Below are 19395 nucleotides of genomic sequence, written 5' to 3' on the forward strand. Positions count from 1 at the left end.
ATAGGTTCAAGAGGCAATTAGATATGGAGAGAAAGAGAAACACAATGATAAGGTAGGTAGACAGTGATCTATCAAAAGGGGAATGGACTTCTTTGGCCTATTGGCCTTTTCCCGTTCCTCAACAGTCTGCTGTTTCTATTGACTTTTCACATTATTACCTTCAAGAGAATCAGACGGAATTTCTCTCTTGGAAGTTTTCCTTCTGGTTAGGCAACTTCCTTTGAAGGGTGAATATGTTGAGGTGATTCTCTGACTGTCCAAATTAAACACGGAAGGACAATGCTGAAAAGACTGAAAGGCCTTTTCTCATTCCAGCCTTTCCTGTGCTCTTAGATGCAGAATAGATTAAATTAATTTGGTGGCAGTCACAATCCAATTGCTACTGGGCTGAACCCAGAGCAGAAAAACTGCCAATCTCACTCAGAGATCCCACAGGATAGCCCACGTGGGAGATGGAACAATGTCACACTGGTGCAATTGAGGGCATGCCTTTCTGTGGTCAGGGTTGAGGGGGAAAATTGAGGGAACTTCACTCTGCATCAAAGCATGACATGGGACTGTTTCTACCTGACACTGAGCGCCCGAAATGGGAAGTGTTTCACTCCCAACGCTGACAACCCTCACCTAGATGAATAAAATGCTCACAAAAATAGAATAAAATTAGTTTTAGAAGAATGCAGAAGAGTCCTCTAGATGAATGGACGAGCTAGAATGGACCGATGGGCCTATCTCCACTGTGTCTTGCTTATTAATAATTTCTGTCTGTTTTCCTGGTCTCTCCACAGTCTTGGTTCCTCTGATAGTTTCGAGCCTTTCCCATTGGCCAGCGACAAGACCACCTGGTACCTTCCTAGTCACAAGTAAAACCGAGAGAGGGGGGGGAAAACGCCATCATCGCTGAACACTGGGAACTGTAAAAGAAACAGCAACCATCTGAGGCAACTCAGATACATTCAAGGAAGAAAAAAAAACCAGTTCAGAATGATCTCTCCAGCCATAGGAATCGATTTTTCCACTCAAACTGGCACCCGATGCCATCACACATTGTGCAGTGTAACGTGGCTTTGAGTTTGGTGGGAGCATCTCACGTTTGCATTTTATAAGGACTGTGATTTAACCTGTTTAACCAGTATTAAGAGTAAAGGGTGAAGGTTACAATGGACTTATAGCACACCAGAAAGATGGTACATGATCAAACCCAGAATTAACCTTTTTTTTTAATAACACTACAATCTGCAATGCAAACGCGACTATTATCTTTATAAGTGCCTCTCGTTCACTATACATAAAATGCATTAAAGGCTGCATAAATGTATTCAAATATTTATAAATATATATAAACTATACAAGAATAGACTCAAATAGTTATTCCACCCCCACTTACCCCACCAAAATGTGCTGCAGTCTCTCAAGACATATTCTATATTGGACTGCCTTAGCCATTAAAAAAAGTGATCTGGACTTTTCCCATTTCCCTGCACTATACTGTTGAGGAAATGTCCTACAGAGAGGAGATGTGGAGTTCCAGCCTGTCCTTGGCTCCAGGATCCACTCAATAGGAGGCTCAATGGCTGATTCACTAACTGACCAAAGGCCTCCATTCCAGTGGAGGGCTAAAGGGCACTGTCTCATTGCAAGTGCTTGCCCTCTCACCCCTGAGTAGGACGACTGACATCCCCTCCCCACTCTGTCCCCGACAGCCGCAGCACGTTGGGCACCTCACGTTGACCGAGTAACAGCATGGGCTTTAATACCACCGCAAAGTCTATAGCTCCCCTCGGCCATCGGCCCAACTGCCTTCCAGAGGTGGAGGGAGGGGGGGGGGTTGCAAGAACAGAAGCAAGAACTCACGGAGGGAGATAGGGCAGAACATAGAGGAAAGTGTATAAAGAAAGAGAAAGAGAATAGATATGAGAATGATTAAAATGTTATATGGAGGCAGGGCACCAGCTACAGTATTGGATCCAATTGAACACACAGGTTGTGGGCAGGTGGATTGGTTTCAAGTTAGTGATCTTTTTTCAGTGTTGTCCAGCCACTTTCTTGTCCTTAAGGTGTAAATGATACTTCCACCAAATGTAAAGCCGATTTCAACGAGTCCACCAATTACTGGGTAACTGTACACATTAAACTTTGTGAAGGAGAGTTCCTCATTTACACAAATCTGTACCGTTGCAGCATTGCTCCATCCACTTTCAAAGAGTCTGTTACATTTTGACCCTCTCCCATTGCAAGAAGTTGTTTCATTGAACTGGAACAAGATGGCAGAACACAGGAGGACTGAGGCGCCAATTAACCTCTAGTAGAAGTGGGGGGGGGGGGGAAACAGAGAGAGCGAGAGATGTTGGCTTCATGTTTGGTATGATTCCTCACCTTCATATCCTCCACCATGGAAAGCCAACCTTGAATTGACGTACAACCCTCCGACCATAGACAGTCAGTTGAGTTAGAATGGGCCCAGTCACCACATTTCTCAGATGAAGAAGTGGGGAGGGGGAGGAGGAAATTAATTAAATCACAGCTCATTTGCACACTGAATTCTGATTGGTCAAAGGGCACTGTGCTGTAATGCTGGATTCAACCACAGACGCGGTTGTATTCAGTTACCTAGAATTTTACAGCACAGAAACAGGCCATTCGGCCCAACTGGTCGATGCTGGCCTTTATGCTCCACGCGAGCCTCCTCCCACCTCTCTTCATCTAACCCATCAGTTAAAAATGCTTAATCCCCCCCCCCCCCATTCCCCATATGCAAAACTGAAATGTACTATCTGGCCCAATTACAAATAATGAGACAGTGATTGGGCTCGATTTATATCAAAATTCAAACCATAGAGCATCTGGACTATCCTCAGTTTGGTAAGTCGGATCTCATCTTGGTTTATCTTTATTCAAATAAATAGCAGCCAGTAGCAGGGAGGTTAAAGGGGAACTAAATGACCAATGGTGACTTCACTTTTGTCACGTTGTTCTCTGTTTAGTCTCTGTGAGTGTCTTGTCCAAAATACAGACAGCCTTTCAGCACTCTCTCAGAGCGCTTTGTGACTGCACATTTAGACCATCTTGATTACACGTCTCGCTAAGAGTTATGGGTAGATGATGTCATTGAGGACTGATAATTCCTGTTTAAAGCTCCCTCTTTGAATGACATCAGCTTTGTTAACTAATTAAAATTGGCATGAGATAGGCTTTGCATAAGAACAATCAGCGTGTTTGTTGACCTGATTTACTCACAGTTATTAAGAAGGTTGCCATGGCAGCCAAGGTAACAGAGTAGGAAACAGTTTGAAAAAACAAACACAACAAAAGGAATTTCATCACAGAAGCTTACTTTGGGCAAGATGCCCTCTGGGGTCAGAGGCTGGAGTCCCAGCAGAGACTGAAACCCAGATCCCATCATCATCTACATGGTCAGCTTTGCCAACCAAAAGCAGGCTGCGGCCTAGCCTGGAGAAGGGCCCCAGCTTTGGGGGCCAGTCTACTGATTCATCTACCCCTACCCACAGCTAAAGACGTGCGATGGAATCAATGTTGCTCATGGGAGCTTTGATTGACCGTAGCTTTACCCTAACCGTACGCGGTAACTCCATGGTAACCGTGTGACCATGATCTAATTCGGTGATGGAAGCATTCTGTCTTGCCCTTTGAGCAATTGTTTTCGGGGGGGAGGGGAGGGGGGTTGAGATGGGGGGAGGGGGAAGAGGGGAGAGGGACATTTCACTTGGCATTGCTGCCCTATAAATATAAATGGATGGAAAAAGTACAGGTTCATTTGTGTCATGAGAACCTCTCCATTTCGGAAAAAAAAAATAATTCTATATATAACACTGCATCTGAACTAGGTAGACTTTGTAAAGACTCAAAATGACACACAAGGATCATCATCATTAGAAAATTTTTCCTGCTTGCATTCTGGGTAGTGATAGTTTTGGCTTTGCTTTCTGGTTTACCGCTTAAAAGGAAAAAAAAACAAAGAGTTAAAATACTCGCAGTTTTAACAAACGCAGAGGCTGCCTGTTTTGGGAGAGAAGGCCCATTGTTCTGGTTCATATAAAGCATAGCAAAACAGCAGCTCATATTAAACATTTAAAGAGACAGTGTCCCCTTTTGTTTTTTTTTGTTCTTTTCTTAGGCAAGGGCTATTACGTACAGTGTGCCGGAACGAAAACTAGACATTTCTACACGGCCTTTCCACCCCCCGCCCCCTCTCTTCCCCTTTAACTCGTAGCTTTCCGCCTCTAAATTATTGCGAAGGCGAGAACAAAGGAGACTTGCAAGGTCGGCCATGAGTGCCTTACGAGGCTGCTTGGCCATTACATTTGAGGCATTCGGCCCATCAGTGAGAAGGTTTCATGACCTTCGGGGATCTGACTAAACCATTTCAGCTGCGGTCCCAATGGTTTAATGGTTCAACGCAGCATCCATGTTGACCATGAAGGGCCTAGATTCAACTCCCCGCCTGCACTGAGTCAGCTGATCTCGCCCAGGTGTAGTCGTATGGGTGCCACAGTTGGCTACAGCTCTCCTGGGCTTGAGAAGCATTTAAAACAAAAAAAAAGCCAGGTTTCCTGCTCCGGCTCGCAATCCAGTTATCCCTGCTGGGAAGCGTGTGAGTATTGAAAGTCCAAGCGAGGCCAAGTGATTCATCCCCCTGCTTTCCGCAGATTGGGCAGCTCACCAGCTCTCGCTGTCACAGCTCACACATGAAGAACTGAAGAACTGCAGGCCTAAGTTGGCCCACAGCAGTGTACCTGGCAGGAGTCACACCTCCAGGAGAGGAGTGGAGAGAGTTGGAAAAATAAATACCGATCTTGGCTCTCTCAGTTTGTGAGTTCCCTCTCGTACCCGCGCCCCCTCCGCCACCACCCTCCCACTCCCGCCCTTGCTAGTGCCTCAATCTCGCGTTGCCCTCCCAAATTTGAGATTAAACTAGGTTTTCTAATGACTCTCAGGGGGTGGGTGAGTAGCTGGGTAGTGGAATGGGAAACTGCGAGGCAGTAGATGCGGCCTTGTGCCCTTCCCAACACGACTCTCAGCGCTCCCGCGGTAATCGCAAGGAAGCACTGACGGACAAACCATCTGGTCGCCCACCCCCCTCCCACCCCCTTGAAGCACTTCCAGCCGTGGGCGCTCACCTTACAGCTGCCAGCTGGCGTTCAGTCAGAGTGGTCAACCTTCGCCACGTGCAGAAGTCAGAGCAACGTTGCCCGAAGGGACACCCGATAGACCCGACCGGCTGGTAGCCCCTCGCACCCCGCAGGGGAACTTTGAGGAGATTGAAGTTACAGATTTTGTGTTGTGCATATTTCAATTTGTGTAATCTTTGGAATACGGTGTGCAAAGATGGACAAAAGGGATAATGTCTCTCCATACAACTCAGTCAAAAGCTGAAGACTGTAATGGCAACTGACAAATTTACCCAAATTCATTCTCTAATGCCGCCCTACATCACCCTCCTACGTGTAATCCTTACCATTCAGAAGGTTGAGATGATCCAACCAGCAGGTATTATCCTGGATCCCAAAGGATGATGCTGCTTCTCAGCCAGATCCATTGGAGGTGCACTTTTGTGTCGTGGTAATAAATCCCTCCTCAGTCAATTTTTTTTGTCCTCATTCCCTAAACAAGACTATCTAGCTCATGCCATGCCCTGGGTTGCCCAAGGAGAAATGCTAGCTGAGATCCAATCTTGGGTTGGCCGTAATCTATTACATTATCCAAAACAAGGTTTTGGCAACCCGCACAGAGTGTAGGAACCATAGGGTCAAGCTAGGTTCTAGAGGGTTGGTTGGAATGTCTCACAGGGTTCGCTGGACACCTTGTATCAAAACCAATGCTTTCACCACGATATCTTTTGGTAGTTGGCATGCTACAATCGGCCTCAGTGCCCTTCGCCAGGGCTCTTGCTCCCGATCGCACCTCCTGCTGCGATATTGCAATGAGAAGAGGATCGGGCTGGGCTGTGATATTTCCTTAATTGGATAGTCGACTGTCTGAGCTCGGAAGAATGCCCACATGGCAGGGTTGCTAGGGAACAGTTACCCAATCATGAGTCAGCACCTTTCAGGAGAGAAGGGGAGAAAAGGGAAGAAAACTGGGGGGAGAAGAAAATACTAAGCTCTCTTTTTAGTAATGGAAAACCTTCATATCCAATGTCTTAACTCTCCTCTAGTAAGCCAGATGGTGAAGAAGGACCAGCAATCAGAATTTTGACAGAGAAATGTGATCCCATTCCATTACTCCCTTGTTCCTTTTATTTTTTTAATTGATGCATTTTTCACCTGCACCCCTTCTTGCTCTGAGAGAGTGGGCGTCCTGTATGCAGCTGATGACACCCTGAAAGCAGGCACGAGGAGGGTATCTCTGGGTCCGATGTTACTGTGGGGAAGCCTTTGGCCTCTTCCTGGTTGTCCCATGATGTTCAACTCAACCTCTTAGGGAGGGGGAATCACAAACACTTCTTTTTCACAAGGGGCTTGTTGAGTGCAGTGGGCATGATGATGTGGGAAGTAAGCAGCTTTGGTGTTGTGCCCACCACATGGCTATTTTGAAAGTTGGGGTACCCATTTTCTCCTCTTCCTCTCCCAAGCGAGGCAGTGTTTGGTCCATAACAGCACAGCAACCCCGAGCCTGGTACTAGTCAACAGCAGCCTGTCTGGGGGTTGCCAATCCTGGTTGGACGTATTCCTGGAGGTTTCATCACATGACCTCCCTCCTCCAACTGCCCCGCCCCCATTGGTCACCCGACATGTGCATCTCACACCAACTTGAAAGAGAACAGACTCGATTGGATGATTTTTGACTGTCAGTCAAACAGCCGTATTTTCCCCATCTCCAATAATTTGATAAAAGTGATCAAAGAAAATGAACAAAAAGCATCATTTTTTTTTAAAGGCCCCTATGATTTCTCTCCCAATTTGCTCACAGCAGTTTCCTGGAGATTAACCTTTAATTCCTGGAGACTCCAGGACAATCCTGGAGGGTTGGCAACCTGTCCTGTTGGGGGAAGGTTGGTCAGATTGGACGAATAATTAACTGGTGGCTGGCATGTGTACCGTACATTTCTCAGTTCCCTTTACAGTCTTCACCTCACACTATAACAGCTACTTTCTCCATAGCAATCTCTCACACACAAAAAAAAAACAAAAACAGAAAAAAAAAACAGCCGCTTAAAAAAAGGAATGTCGCCCGGTGACAGAAAACAGTTCTTGAGCACAGCAGATATTATAAGAGTGATGTGCGAAAAAAAGGGAGGGAAACCCATTCGGGGAATCACACTACAGATTAACCCATTTTAGAAGTCATCCACAATCCACACCAATGCAAATCCTAGAAATGTTGTTATTCCATGATAGTGTTGTATAGGATATATTGGGATTTAATAGTGCAGAATATCATATCCTACAAGGATTCTTTTCTGTAAGGAACAGATTGCTACCCAAACTGAGATTTGCCTTCAGACTGAGATGAGATGATGTGCCTTCAAACATCACATTAGGGATAAGTTCTGTTAACCGGGTAGTGTCCTCTCAAACATGTCAATTTAGAGATGATTTCAGTTTACCAGGTAATGTGCCCAAAATCATGTCAACTTAGGGATAATTTTAGTTGGCCGTTGGTTTCCCACCTTGGTTCTATCTGCACGCTCCCTAGTCATGCAGGAAAAGTCAGTACAACACAACTCTGATCGCGCTAAATAATTTTTTATTTTTTTTTAAATTAAAAAAAAATCTAAAAGGAAAATTTATGGAGGCCAGCCTGCTTTTTTTTTTGTGATGGAGATTTGACAAAGTTTTTTTGTCAAAAAGAAAAGTAACAGTGTTGATTGAAACCAAGTGCAATGCATTGGATAGTTGAATATCTTTGTATGTTAGAGATTGTTAAAAAAAAGAGAAATTTTTTTTCTATTTTTTTCTTAAAAAGTCTGCCTTTTTTTAAAAAAAAAGTCCAGTTGCCTCACGGACTCTAAATTGAAAAGGGGCAACTCTATCCCAGCCTTTATAAGTGTGGGGAGCTATTGTATTTTTCTCTTCTGATTGTTTTTTTTTTTGCTTTTTTTATTTTTTTATTATGAATGAATCTGTACCCCTTGGGGAGGGCTGAAGGAGAGAATTAAAAAAACAAATAATTATAAATAAAATGGTGCTTTTTACGATATAAAGTACATTCAATTCTACAATTACAGTATATAGGTAATGAAACAATTAATTGTTATTGACGCTCACTGTAGGGATGAAAAATCATTATTGTTTATCTTTTTTGTTATTTCTTTTGGAACAAGTCTCTCTCTAGGCTGAGATATGCGGTATAGTACTATTGGAGTTTGGTGGTTTTCTCTGTTTAATCGCTTCCTACTGCAATGGAGTACAGTAATCATATATGTTATTCTATGGGTTTCTGTGTTGTAGCGGGATGCAGTAATCACATATGTTATCTCATTGTCTTATAACCTCACATGGTATCCATGCCTATCTCTTCAGCTTATCCATCAAACAGCTAAATAATTAAAAAAAAATGATGTAATATTAAAAAAAAATGTTTTAAAAGAAAATCCAAGCGAGGAAAAAAAAAAAAATTCCTACATACCATGTTCATCGGCGTGCTCAAGGGGAGGGAGGCTGGTTGAAAAGATGGTGGGGTGGGGAGGTGGGCAGTGGGTAGGTAGGGTGTCTGTGCCCATTGGCGTGACGATGCGAAGAGCATGAGGCCACAAATGCCTCCCCGCCTCCCCCCACCCACATACACAAAGGATCGGTGGGGTATTATGCGACTGGTTAGCGACTTGTAGGCAGTGCTTGAATCGAAAATCGCAGTCATCTCCTGCTTAATTGTTTCACTGTGACATTGTGGCAGTGCTAGCTCCTACCCTCCGTCTCCATAGCGTCTTAAAATGGTCGTCTTTTGCTGGTATTGTTTTGTTTTCTTTAATCCCTTTCCCAACTATCCCTACCCCTTCGTTAATGGATCACCGCCACGCCACAGTTCAACCCCGGTTGAATATCCAACCTCCTCTCAGGCCTCTCCCGGTGCTGCTTTCGATACCGGGAGGGGGATGAGAGAGAAGCTCGAGGCATTTTGTGGGCAAGCACCTGGCCTCTGTTTAATGAATGTGGACAAAATAGGGAACCCAGCTCCCTGCCCCAATAGTCCCTCAACCCTCAAAAGCCTAATGGCTCAGCGGGTAGCAGTCTTGCCTCTGACTCAGAAGGTCATGGGTTCAAGCCCCACCCCAGAGGCTTGAGCACATAATCTAGGCTGACACTCCAGTGTTGCACTGTCGGAGGTGCCGTCTTTTGGATGAGACGTTAAACTGAGGCCCCGTCTGCTCTCTCAGATGGATGTAAAAGATCCCACGGCACTCTTTGAAGAAGAGCAGGGGAGTTCTCCCCAGTGTGCTGGCCAATATTTATCCCTCAACCAACGTCACTAAAACAGATTTATCTAATTTCTGTTTGTGGGAGCTTGCTGTGCGCAAATTGGCTGCCTTGTTTCCTACGCTACGACAGTGACTACACATCAAAAAGTACTTCATTGGCTGTAAACCGCTTTGGGACGTCCTGAAGTCATGAAAGGTGCTATATAAATGCAAGCTCTCATACCGAGACAGTGAAGGACAATTTAGCTCTGACTGTTTAACAGGAAAGGGTTAATGACACAGTGAAATGCTTAAGTCCAGGAGGAGTAAACAGGCATATCTCCCAAATGTACACGTTTAAAATCATGTAGAGCAAACTGGATTGTTCATGAATATTAATTTGTGATCTAATGCATATCAATTTGTGACCTATAATGTGTCCTATTCAGATCTTGTGTTTTTGGATAACACATTGAAGTATTGTACCCACACATTCTCTCAAAGGAGACAGGGGGTGAGGTTTAAACCAAGATTGAAGTCAGGCGGGTGGTGCAGTAGAATGTTATTTGGTTTCGAGTCTAATCCTGGTCGGTGTAATCAAGCCTTAATCTGAACCACGACTATGCAATTATTGAGGATTTCAGCACCTTATAAAAGTTATTTAGAGACCAGAATAAATACAACGTGTTGTGTTAGGTTTATGCGGGGTTCACGGCTGTTGAGAGGCTGCTTGCTGACGGCGAGTGTGGGGGTGAAAGGGTTAACTGCGTCTGCACCCGCTTCGATGGAAGTCAGTGGGCACATTGAGCAAGGGCAGTCTGGGTCAAGAATACCATCTACCACATCCTGTGGTTGGCGAGGGCACATGTGTGCCCAGCCCGGCCTGCCTCCCGTCCGGCTGGGCACGGGGACGTTTGAGTTGCAGGTCTCCCTGATGCTCGAGTACGTCCCAGTGCTGCACGCGAGGGAGTTAGGGGAATGGGCGAGGACTTAGTTGGGGGGGGCGGGGGGGGGGGGGAAGGGGTAAATTTGATCAATTCTCAGCTTGATAATTGGAGGGTTTCCGCCATTGGGAGGACACACGGCCGAGTACAGGGGCCCCTCCTACAAGGGCAGCCAATGTGACGGCTCACCACAGAGTGCCAAGGAGGACGCTCCTCCAAGTGTCTCTTCCCCTTGTTCCAGAGGCCTGTGCGACAATAATAGGTCAGGTTTTCTTTCAATTAATACATTTTATATCACGTTCAGTATTACCAAAAGCGACTCCAGGCACCGCGTCATGCTTGGTGCGTTCTCCAAGACGGTGCGATCATTTAGACGCACTGCACTTTGGAGAGTTTGCGGCCCACAGTGTAGTAGTCGGGAATCTCCTCTCACATCAACCTGCTTAAGGCAACTCCAGATCCAAGCTCCTGCTGATGCTCCCTTCAACCAGTTGAGGCCGAGAGGCTGACTTGAGTCAGGCCTCAGGCTTGGAGCTCAGAGCGCCACATGGAGGCACGTCAGCTTGCCTTGGCTCCTGGGTGGATTGGAGCTGACCTGCGTTGGCCCTGCGAGGGGCTGTTGGCCCAGGTGAGAGGGCAAGACCTGGGTTGTTGGAGGGGTGCGGAAGGGAGTAAATGGATGAGATAAATTCCGCCCCTCCCCCCACCCAAATCTAATCAGAGTGAATTCTAGGAGGGTGAGCTCTTCGCTACAACTCTTAATCCCCTCCGTTTGAGGACATTGATGATGGGGGGGGGTGGTATCGATTACTCCCCTCCCCTCACAGATCACCATCCCCATAAGACCACCGGACAGGAAACCCAACGACTATCACCTGAACATTGTGTGGGGGGGGGGGGGAGGCGGGGAGGGGAGGGGAGAGGAACCCCACCATTTGCCAACCCACCCTCCCTATCTGAAGGTGGAAACAAGTGGCTTTTGCTGATGGATACCCGAGGGTTGGGGGGGGGGGCGGGACAAGAAACAAAAGAAGGAAATTGGGACTTAGATACAACTTCAGATTGTACTGACCTTTCCCTAATGGCGGAGAGTAGTGTTAGGCTTGTGCTATCCCAGGAACCCCCTGCGCACGTCTATTTCCATGGTTTAATGCATGTTTAATTACAATTTCTTTCTCCATAATAAAACAATTTTATAGAGCAACACTTGTTTAACTGATTGAATAAAAAAGATGTTCTTGACTGTTTAAACTGTGTGTCAGTGATTTGCAAAGCTCTCGTGTCTCTAGAATGGCTTGGTGCTCTTGCGGGGCCTTCAGTTGCCCTTCTTCTATCTCCAAGGATGCAGTTCCACTAGAGCGGGGCATCCTTCACTTATCCCACCCTTTGTCTACGTGCGAGCCTGGACACCCACGCCTCAACAGGCTGTTGACCGTGTGGGGGATCGTCGCCAGGCTGGGTCCCATCCCCCCACCAGAGGTCCAAGCCCTTTGCGGCAAGGGGGTCACTGAATTGGCTGGTTCTCCTCTCCCAAAATGCCAGGGCTCTGTGGCAAGGCTGAAGCCTCCAACGGCTTCCCCGACTGGGATCAGCTAACTCAGCGCAGACCAGGGATTGAACCTGGGACCTTTCTGGCTGCGAGGCTCAGGATCGCAACAGGCAGTGCGTTTTAGCCAGTGTGCCTCCACGGTGCTCCACTTTGGTATTTTTTTTATCCCATTATCTTTGTCTACCTTCCATGGCACCTGCAGCACACGGTTACCACCAATGCAGCCGATTGCGTGTGTGCATAGTTACCGTTGGTGTCCACCAATGCAGCTGATTGGCTGGGCACATAGTTACCATTGGTTAACATCAATTTAACCAATTGGCTGGGCACATGGTTACCACAAATGTAGCCGATTGGGTGGGCACATAGTTACCACATGGTTACCTCCGATTTAACCAATTGGGTCTGTACGTAGTTACCATTGGTTTCCACCAATGCAGCCGATTGGGCGGGCACGTAGTTACCACATGGTTACCGCCAATTTAACCGATTGGCTGGGCCCATAGTTACCATCAATGCACTCAGTAGCCAGTTAGGATGAGGCACCATGGACTGCTCAGATGTGGCTCTTCTCTACGATATTATCTTTCCCGTGCTAGGAGTTGCCTCAGACTTTGTTTCATCGCAGCTCTAATGGTGAACCTTGCGGAGTGAGTTTCCAACCTGCTTTGGTCCCTGCTCTGGGATCCTGAGATGTTGCTGCACCACCTCCATTGTTTTTTTTCGAGTGGTTTTGAGGCCATTAAGCTGTCAGCCTCGCTCATGTAGGCTGACACTCCCAGTGCAATACTGAGGGAGTGCTGCACTGTTGGAGGTGCCGTCTTTAAGATGAGACGTTAAACTGTGGCCCCGTCTGCCCTCTCTGGTGGATGTAAAAGATCCCGTGACACTTTTCGAAGAAAAGCAGGGGAGTTCCCACCAGTGTCCTGACCAATATTTACCCCTCGACCAACACCACTACAAACAAACAGATTATCTGATCATTTATCGCATTGCTGTTTGCATTACAACAGTGACCACACTTCAAAAAGTACTTCATTGGCTGTAAAGTGCTTTGGGGCATCCTGAGGTCATGAAAGGTTCAATATAAATGCAAGTTCTCTTCTATGATTTCTGTGACATCACATGACCTCAGTGTCAACAGGAATAATGGCGTCGCTGGAGCCTGAGACATCACTTTCGACATCACGGAGAAAAGACTGTTAGTGGCACACCAAACCTCTCCAAACTAATCACATTTGAACACCGTGCCTAATGGCGATAGCTTAGTGCGTTTAACTGAATGAAGATAAACGTGCTTAAAGATAAGTTGATCTCATGACAAAAGTTGATCACAGGCAAGGCAAAGGTCCTGATGGTTGCTAAGCAAGCAAATGAAGGACATGTTTTGGAAACTGGGTGTCTCTGATCCCTGCACTTAACCATCTCACTCAACACCTTCGAAAGCCTCTTTCAAACTTACCTTTTAGATTGTCCCTTTGCCCATCTCCCCAGATTCCCTCTTACCTCTGCTTGGGTTGGTGAAGCATCACGAGATGTCGTTCCAAGTTACAGGCGCTATATGAATGCAAGTTGCCGGAGCACGGTCACAGATCCAGTTCCACTCGTGTGCCCCATGGCTGACAGGAAGCCTTTTGTTTCAATAACATTGGCACATTGCTCAGGAAATTTGATAGGTGCAGAAAGCCACATTTATATCACAAGCGTTGGTCACACCATTGGTTGGATGGTGCTGTGTCAGATAAGGTCGTCCAGGCTTAACACCTCCCAGTCCCCATGCTGACGATATCAGTCTAAAAACTAAAGTATGCCCACCTAATGCTGAACGCTTTTTTTGCATCTGGGCCTTGGGGTTGAGTTGAGCTTGAAATGATGGGAGGAAACCCTCGTCCATCTGTCCTTTCCTAAAATAATTCTAGTGGTTGCCCCAGTGTCACCCATCGAAAAACAAACAAAGAACTTAACCACAAAACCAAAGGGAATTTAATAAATCAAATAATAACGTTATCGCCATTATCCACCATGCACTCCAATCCCTGCGGAGGCCACCGGTCACAAAAGGGACTCGTCTTTCTGATTGCTTTGAGTGTCAAAAGAAATGATCCTGGAACAATTTCCAGTCAATCCAGTGGCAAGTGTTGCTGGTCCAGACCTGGCCTGAATTTAGTAACTAATTGATACCAAATTGGCAATCTGCCTTCGATGGCTTATCAACAGTTTTTTTTTCTTTTAGGCCCCCTTTTATAAGAAGCGGGGGAGGGTCAGGGTGTAACTTCATTTTTAGAAAACAAATCAGAACCAAATAAACAAAGTCAGATAATAATTTCATTTTCCTGATCCAGGATGCTCTCCAGTCCCTGCGTGGCCCACCGGTCGCGGAAAGCCTCGAGCGGACTGGCAGACACCACGCGCTCCTTCTCCAGGGCCACCCCCGGTGAGGAGAATGCCGCGGGCAGTCAGGCCACGGGCCACAGGTGGGGGGATAGTCTGCCCTATCAAACCCGTTCATTGTCTTAAAGGCCTCTATCGGGTCACCCCTCAGCTTTCTCTTTTCTCGAGAAAAGAGCCTCCGCCTGCTCAGCCTTTCCTGATAATTATATCCTCTCAGTTCTGGTATCATCCTCGTGAATCTTTTTTTTTGCACCCTCACCAATGCCTCTATATCCTTTCTATAATATGGAGACCAGAACTGTGCGCAGTACTCCAAGTGTAATCTAACCAAGGTACGAGATAACTTCTCTGCTTTTCAATTCCATCCCTCTGGAAACTTGATTTGCCTTTTTTTACGGTCTTATTGACCTGTGTCGCTACTTTTAGTGTTCGGACTTGTCCAAATCCAGTTTTTTGACTATTTTGATAGCACAGGCCTCTCAAGCACAACGGTTCAGCAAATTCAAGGTATCTTGGTCTACAAGTTGCCACGGACAACCTGTTGCATCTTGGGTAACCTACCATCATTACCAGGCCGTTCTGGGACTACTTTGAAGAGAAGAGGATGAGAAAGATCCAGGTAAGTTGGCTCTCCTAATTCCCCAATGAATCAACACCTCTCGGGGCTATTGATTATATGGTTTTGCGATTTTGTTTTCATCTGAGTGCTCCATAAGCTGGTGTTAGGAATGTGCTTTTGATTCCGTATATAGACAGAGGCTGCAGTCCTGTGCCTGTATTAATAATGAGTTCAATGTCAGAAACGCTTGCAGGTTTATTAAAGATTAGATGTCACAAATGCTCACAGCCAAGACCGAGGTTGTGGATAGGATGGCGCCGTAGAGGAATAGCCCGTTACAGACAGCTGAGCTCAGCTTAGACATTCTGATTTCCTCCCCCAACTCCCGTGGTCACGATCTCACTTCAGTTATACTGTTTCCGAGCTGTGCTAATCGAAAGCCTTTGCATCCATAGTACAAAGAGCTAGTTGGTTAGCTCTTTCAAAGAGCTGGCACGGGCACGATGGGCCGAACGGCCTCCTTCTGCGCTGCAAGATTCTGTGATTCTATGATTCCAGCCCTTCACCCACTTTCGGTACTAGCCCTGTATCAAGACCTCCTCGGCCTGCGAGGTATTATGTTCCAAAAGTTGCACAAAAAGCATTGATGTTTGGGTTAACAAGACCTAAAAAGAACTGAGTCCCCAGTTGGGGGGGGGGGGTGATAAAGTGAATCTAAATGTAAACATATGTCAGCTGTAGTCAACCTTTGTACAGCTACACTGTCAGCCTTTCAGCAGGCTTTGTTTTAACTACAGAAAGAATCTAAAAATGGAATATAATAAGAATATAAATAACTATTTAGTGTAAAATAGTTTCCCTTACTATTTCTCAGTCTTAATCTCCGACATGAGGATTTGAAGCCCAAATAAGTTATGCACAAGTTCTGTCTTATCATGTATCAGTACTTACTAGTGGATCTCCCATGGCATTGCCCATGGATAGTCAAGGCAAAGTGACATTCCCTCCGTGCATTAGTGATGCTGTGGGTATCGATATGGGGATCTGCAGCTTTGGGAGTCTATGGCAGAAGGATGCAGTCACAGGCATGACAATGCGTCACACAGTGATGATGACCAAATAAGCAGTGAGTGGCATAAAGGAACAGGAGGAGGCCATTCAGCCCCTTGAGCCTGTTCCGCCATTCAATTAGATCATGGCTGATCTGTATCTTAACTCCATCTACCTGCCTTGGTTCTGTAACCCTTAATACCCTTACCTAACAAAAATTTATCAATCTCAGTTTTGAAATTTTCAATTGACCCCCAGCCTCAACAGCATTTTGAGGGAGAGAGTTCCAGATTTCCACTCCCCTTTGTGTGAAGAAGTGCTTCCTGACATCACCCCTGAACAGCCTGGCTCTAATTTTAAGGTTATGCCCCCTTGTTCTGGACTCTCCCCACCAGAGGAAATAGTTTCTCTCCAATCCACCCTATCAAAACCTTCAATCATCTTAAACACCTCAATTAGATCACTCCTCAATCTTCTATACTTGAGGGAACACAAACCCAGTCTACGCAATCAGTCCTCATAATTTAATCCTTTTAGCCCTGATGACAAATTTAATATATTATCGATTTATCTATCAACATTGCGATAGGCCGGGCCTGCAATATTCAAACAGCGATCATCTGGTTGCTAGGTGATGTGTTGACAACAGGGCCTGCGCTGTACACACACAACAGCACATAACTCGGGGCTGGGTATCGGATACACCGCAGACTGGCATGACTGGGAGCAACTCCTGATTCTGCGTCCTGGGCACTTGTATCCAGGCAACAGCAGCAACAACAACTTGCATTTATATAGCACCTTTAACGTAGATAACCACGCCAAGGCGCTTCACAGAAAATGGATGCTGAGCCAAAGATGGAGATATTCGGATGGGTGACCAAATGCTTGGGCAAAGAGGTGGATTTTAAGCAGGGTCGTGAAGAAGAAGAGAGAGGTGGAGAGGCGGAGAGGCTGAGGGAGGGAATTCCCAGAGCCTGGGGCCTAGGTGGCTGAAGGCACGGCCGCCAATGGTGGAGAGAAGGGAGGAGGAATGCACAAGGAGCCAGGATCGGAATCATGAGCGTTTGGGGGGCGCTGGAGGAGGTTACAGAAATGGGGAAGGGGAGAAGCCATGAAAAGATTAAATTTGAGGAGATGGCAGACTGGGAGCGATGATGGGAATCAGGAATTCAGTGCAAGTGCACAGAAAGGAATAAGTGTCATTATCGAGACCAAATCCAAAACGGCGACATTCCTACAGTATGAACGCCATGGTGCCCCTGTTCAAACTGGGTTACTGACCAGGTGCATGAATGTTATGGGCTTTGCCTATCACAATATCGACATGTACAAGTTCATGACAAGAGCAAACCTTCATTTAATTTTTTTTGCAGTGCAGTACAAATGCTGTATGCAGTGTGCTAAGGATAGTACACAGAATAAATCAAACCCCAAAGCCCTGTAAATCGTGAGAGACATCAGGAATCTGGAAGAAATCGCTATATTCCAGACCATGAGTGGGGTTTTATTGTTATTTGCCTAATGGGGAGAGAGGAGTCGACTCCATGATTTAAAGGGGCAGTGTCTCTGAAAAAGGACAAATCCTGAGGGGGGGAATAGAGCTACATGTGATCTTTGTAACGATGCTGGCACGTACAAGTCATTTCATTGCGTGCTTGCTGATGAATTCCCTCTTGTTGACGGTTGCACTCTTTCACCATGATTGGAAGAACCTAAAACAGGGAACAAAACGATGTCTCGGCATTTCATGGAATGGATCCCATTGGCCACACTGGCAATCCTGCTGTTCTCCTGAGGAGGGCAGCATAAGCCTCTTTTCTCAGAATTGCTCCCAGTTATAAAGCTGGTGCCTTTGGACATCTTGCTTGTGGGACGCATTGTGAACCTTCCGTAGTTGCAGGACGAGCTTTCACTCGCTGACGGAAAGTTAATCTCACTATCTCACGACATGTTTACTCAAATGGCCACCTTATTAACAGTTTGAAGGCATTTGCACGTACTGTCTGGCCTATTGAGTGAATGAGCTTTGCTCCAAAATCCTTTTGCCATCAATCAGGAATTTACTGACAAGAAATCACTCTAAATATCAGGGATTCTTCTTGGTCAACAATTTAATTTTCTCTGTACTTTATTGTGCAATGTTTAAAGCAAGCCTCGAGAAAAATTGTAAGAGCCCTTTTCATTTTCTTTCAATGCTTCTGTTTATTAGTTATAAAAAATATTCAAGATGGTGGGGGGCGCGGAGGGGGAAGGCTGTTTGACTGACAGTCAAGAAGCATCCAATCGGGTAATGGAGAGTCCCTGTTTGCTTTCCAATTGGCCGTGGGAAGGCATTGTGCTGTGATTGTGGACGTGACGGGCGACCAATGGCAGGAGAGTTGGGCGGGGTGGTAGGAGGATCATGTGACGATACCTCCAGGAATCCATCCAAACAGAGTTGGCCATCCGACTCGCCATTGATGTTGGATGCTTGACATGAACTACAAGCTTGCAAGCCTCAATTCAGGTAGGATAGCCTCTTTAACAGACAGTCGTTTAATCCATACCCACATGAAAGTGTCACCAATTCGGGATTGGGCTTTCTCTTGATATTGGTAAGACACTAAGAAAAGGGGCTTGGTACAAAGCCTTGCTCCTGCAGATAGATAACAGTCACACTTTGAGATAATTTGGCCGCACTGCCCTGCAGGGAGCTATCACTCGAAGCAGCATTGAATGTTTAAGGGAAGGATCAAGGGCATGAATGACTAAGCCCTTTCTTCTGTTCTTTTAAGTCATCCAAATCAAGTATTTTTCCATTCGTCCTGCTCTTTAAATGATTGTGTCTGTTGGGTTGCGTTGCGTTGTGTGATGATTTGTGCCATTGGCCCTCTTCACCCAGCTTCTAGTTGTTAGAAAGACTTGCATTTCTACAGCTTCTCATCACATCTCCAGGACACCCCACCCCACTCTCCCTAAAGTACCTCACCGCCAGTGCATTACACTTGAAGTCTGGTGACTGTTACAATGTGGGCTAATTTGTGCACAGCAAGACCTCACAAACACCGACTGAGATGAATAACCAAATAATCTGTTTGTGCTGGTGTTGGTTGGTTCAGGGATGAATTTTGACCAGGACAACTCCTCACTCCCCTTTAATTCGTGCCATGAGACCTTTCACGTTCACCTAGTTTAACACCGCATCCAAAATACAGCCCCTTTCGACAGTGCGGCACTCCCTCAGTACCGCACTGAAGTTGATTTATCTCGGAGTGGGGCTTGAACCCATGATTTTCTGAACCAGAAGCTAGAGTGGTGCCAACTGAGCCAAACTGACACATGTCCGAGATTGCCCATCCATGATAGAAACTTCCCGATTTTCCTTCAGGATTACTGCCCATATGGTGAAGACGTAAATTTACTCCAAAGTACACCTAACTCCAATGAGGAGTTCATATTAGACGCTTTAAATTTTCACCTCAGTTGAGTAAATGCACCATGGGATATGGTCCTGAGTCTTGCAGAGCAGAAGATGCTAAGTTACATATAGTCTGCAGCACAGAAA

General features: G+C 46.0%; 1 protein-coding gene across 4 annotated transcripts in view; it reads left to right on the forward strand.

The window, feature by feature from the left end:
• The window catches only part of nfixb (nuclear factor I/Xb), a 355165-nt gene extending 343615 nt beyond the window's left edge, over positions 1–11550 (forward strand). For all 4 annotated transcript variants that reach the window (XM_067973063.1, XM_067973066.1, XM_067973064.1 and 1 more), the window contains one exon: positions 786–11550. In XM_067973063.1, the coding sequence (XP_067829164.1) occupies positions 786–800 (15 nt within the window). In that variant the 3' untranslated portion in view covers positions 801–11550. The remainder of the gene's footprint in view (positions 1–785) is intronic.
• Positions 11551–19395: the final 7845 nt, after the last annotated feature.

Source organism: Heptranchias perlo, chromosome 37 (genome assembly GCF_035084215.1).
Source record: "Heptranchias perlo isolate sHepPer1 chromosome 37, sHepPer1.hap1, whole genome shotgun sequence".
Classification (NCBI taxonomy): Eukaryota; Metazoa; Chordata; class Chondrichthyes; order Hexanchiformes; family Hexanchidae; genus Heptranchias; species Heptranchias perlo.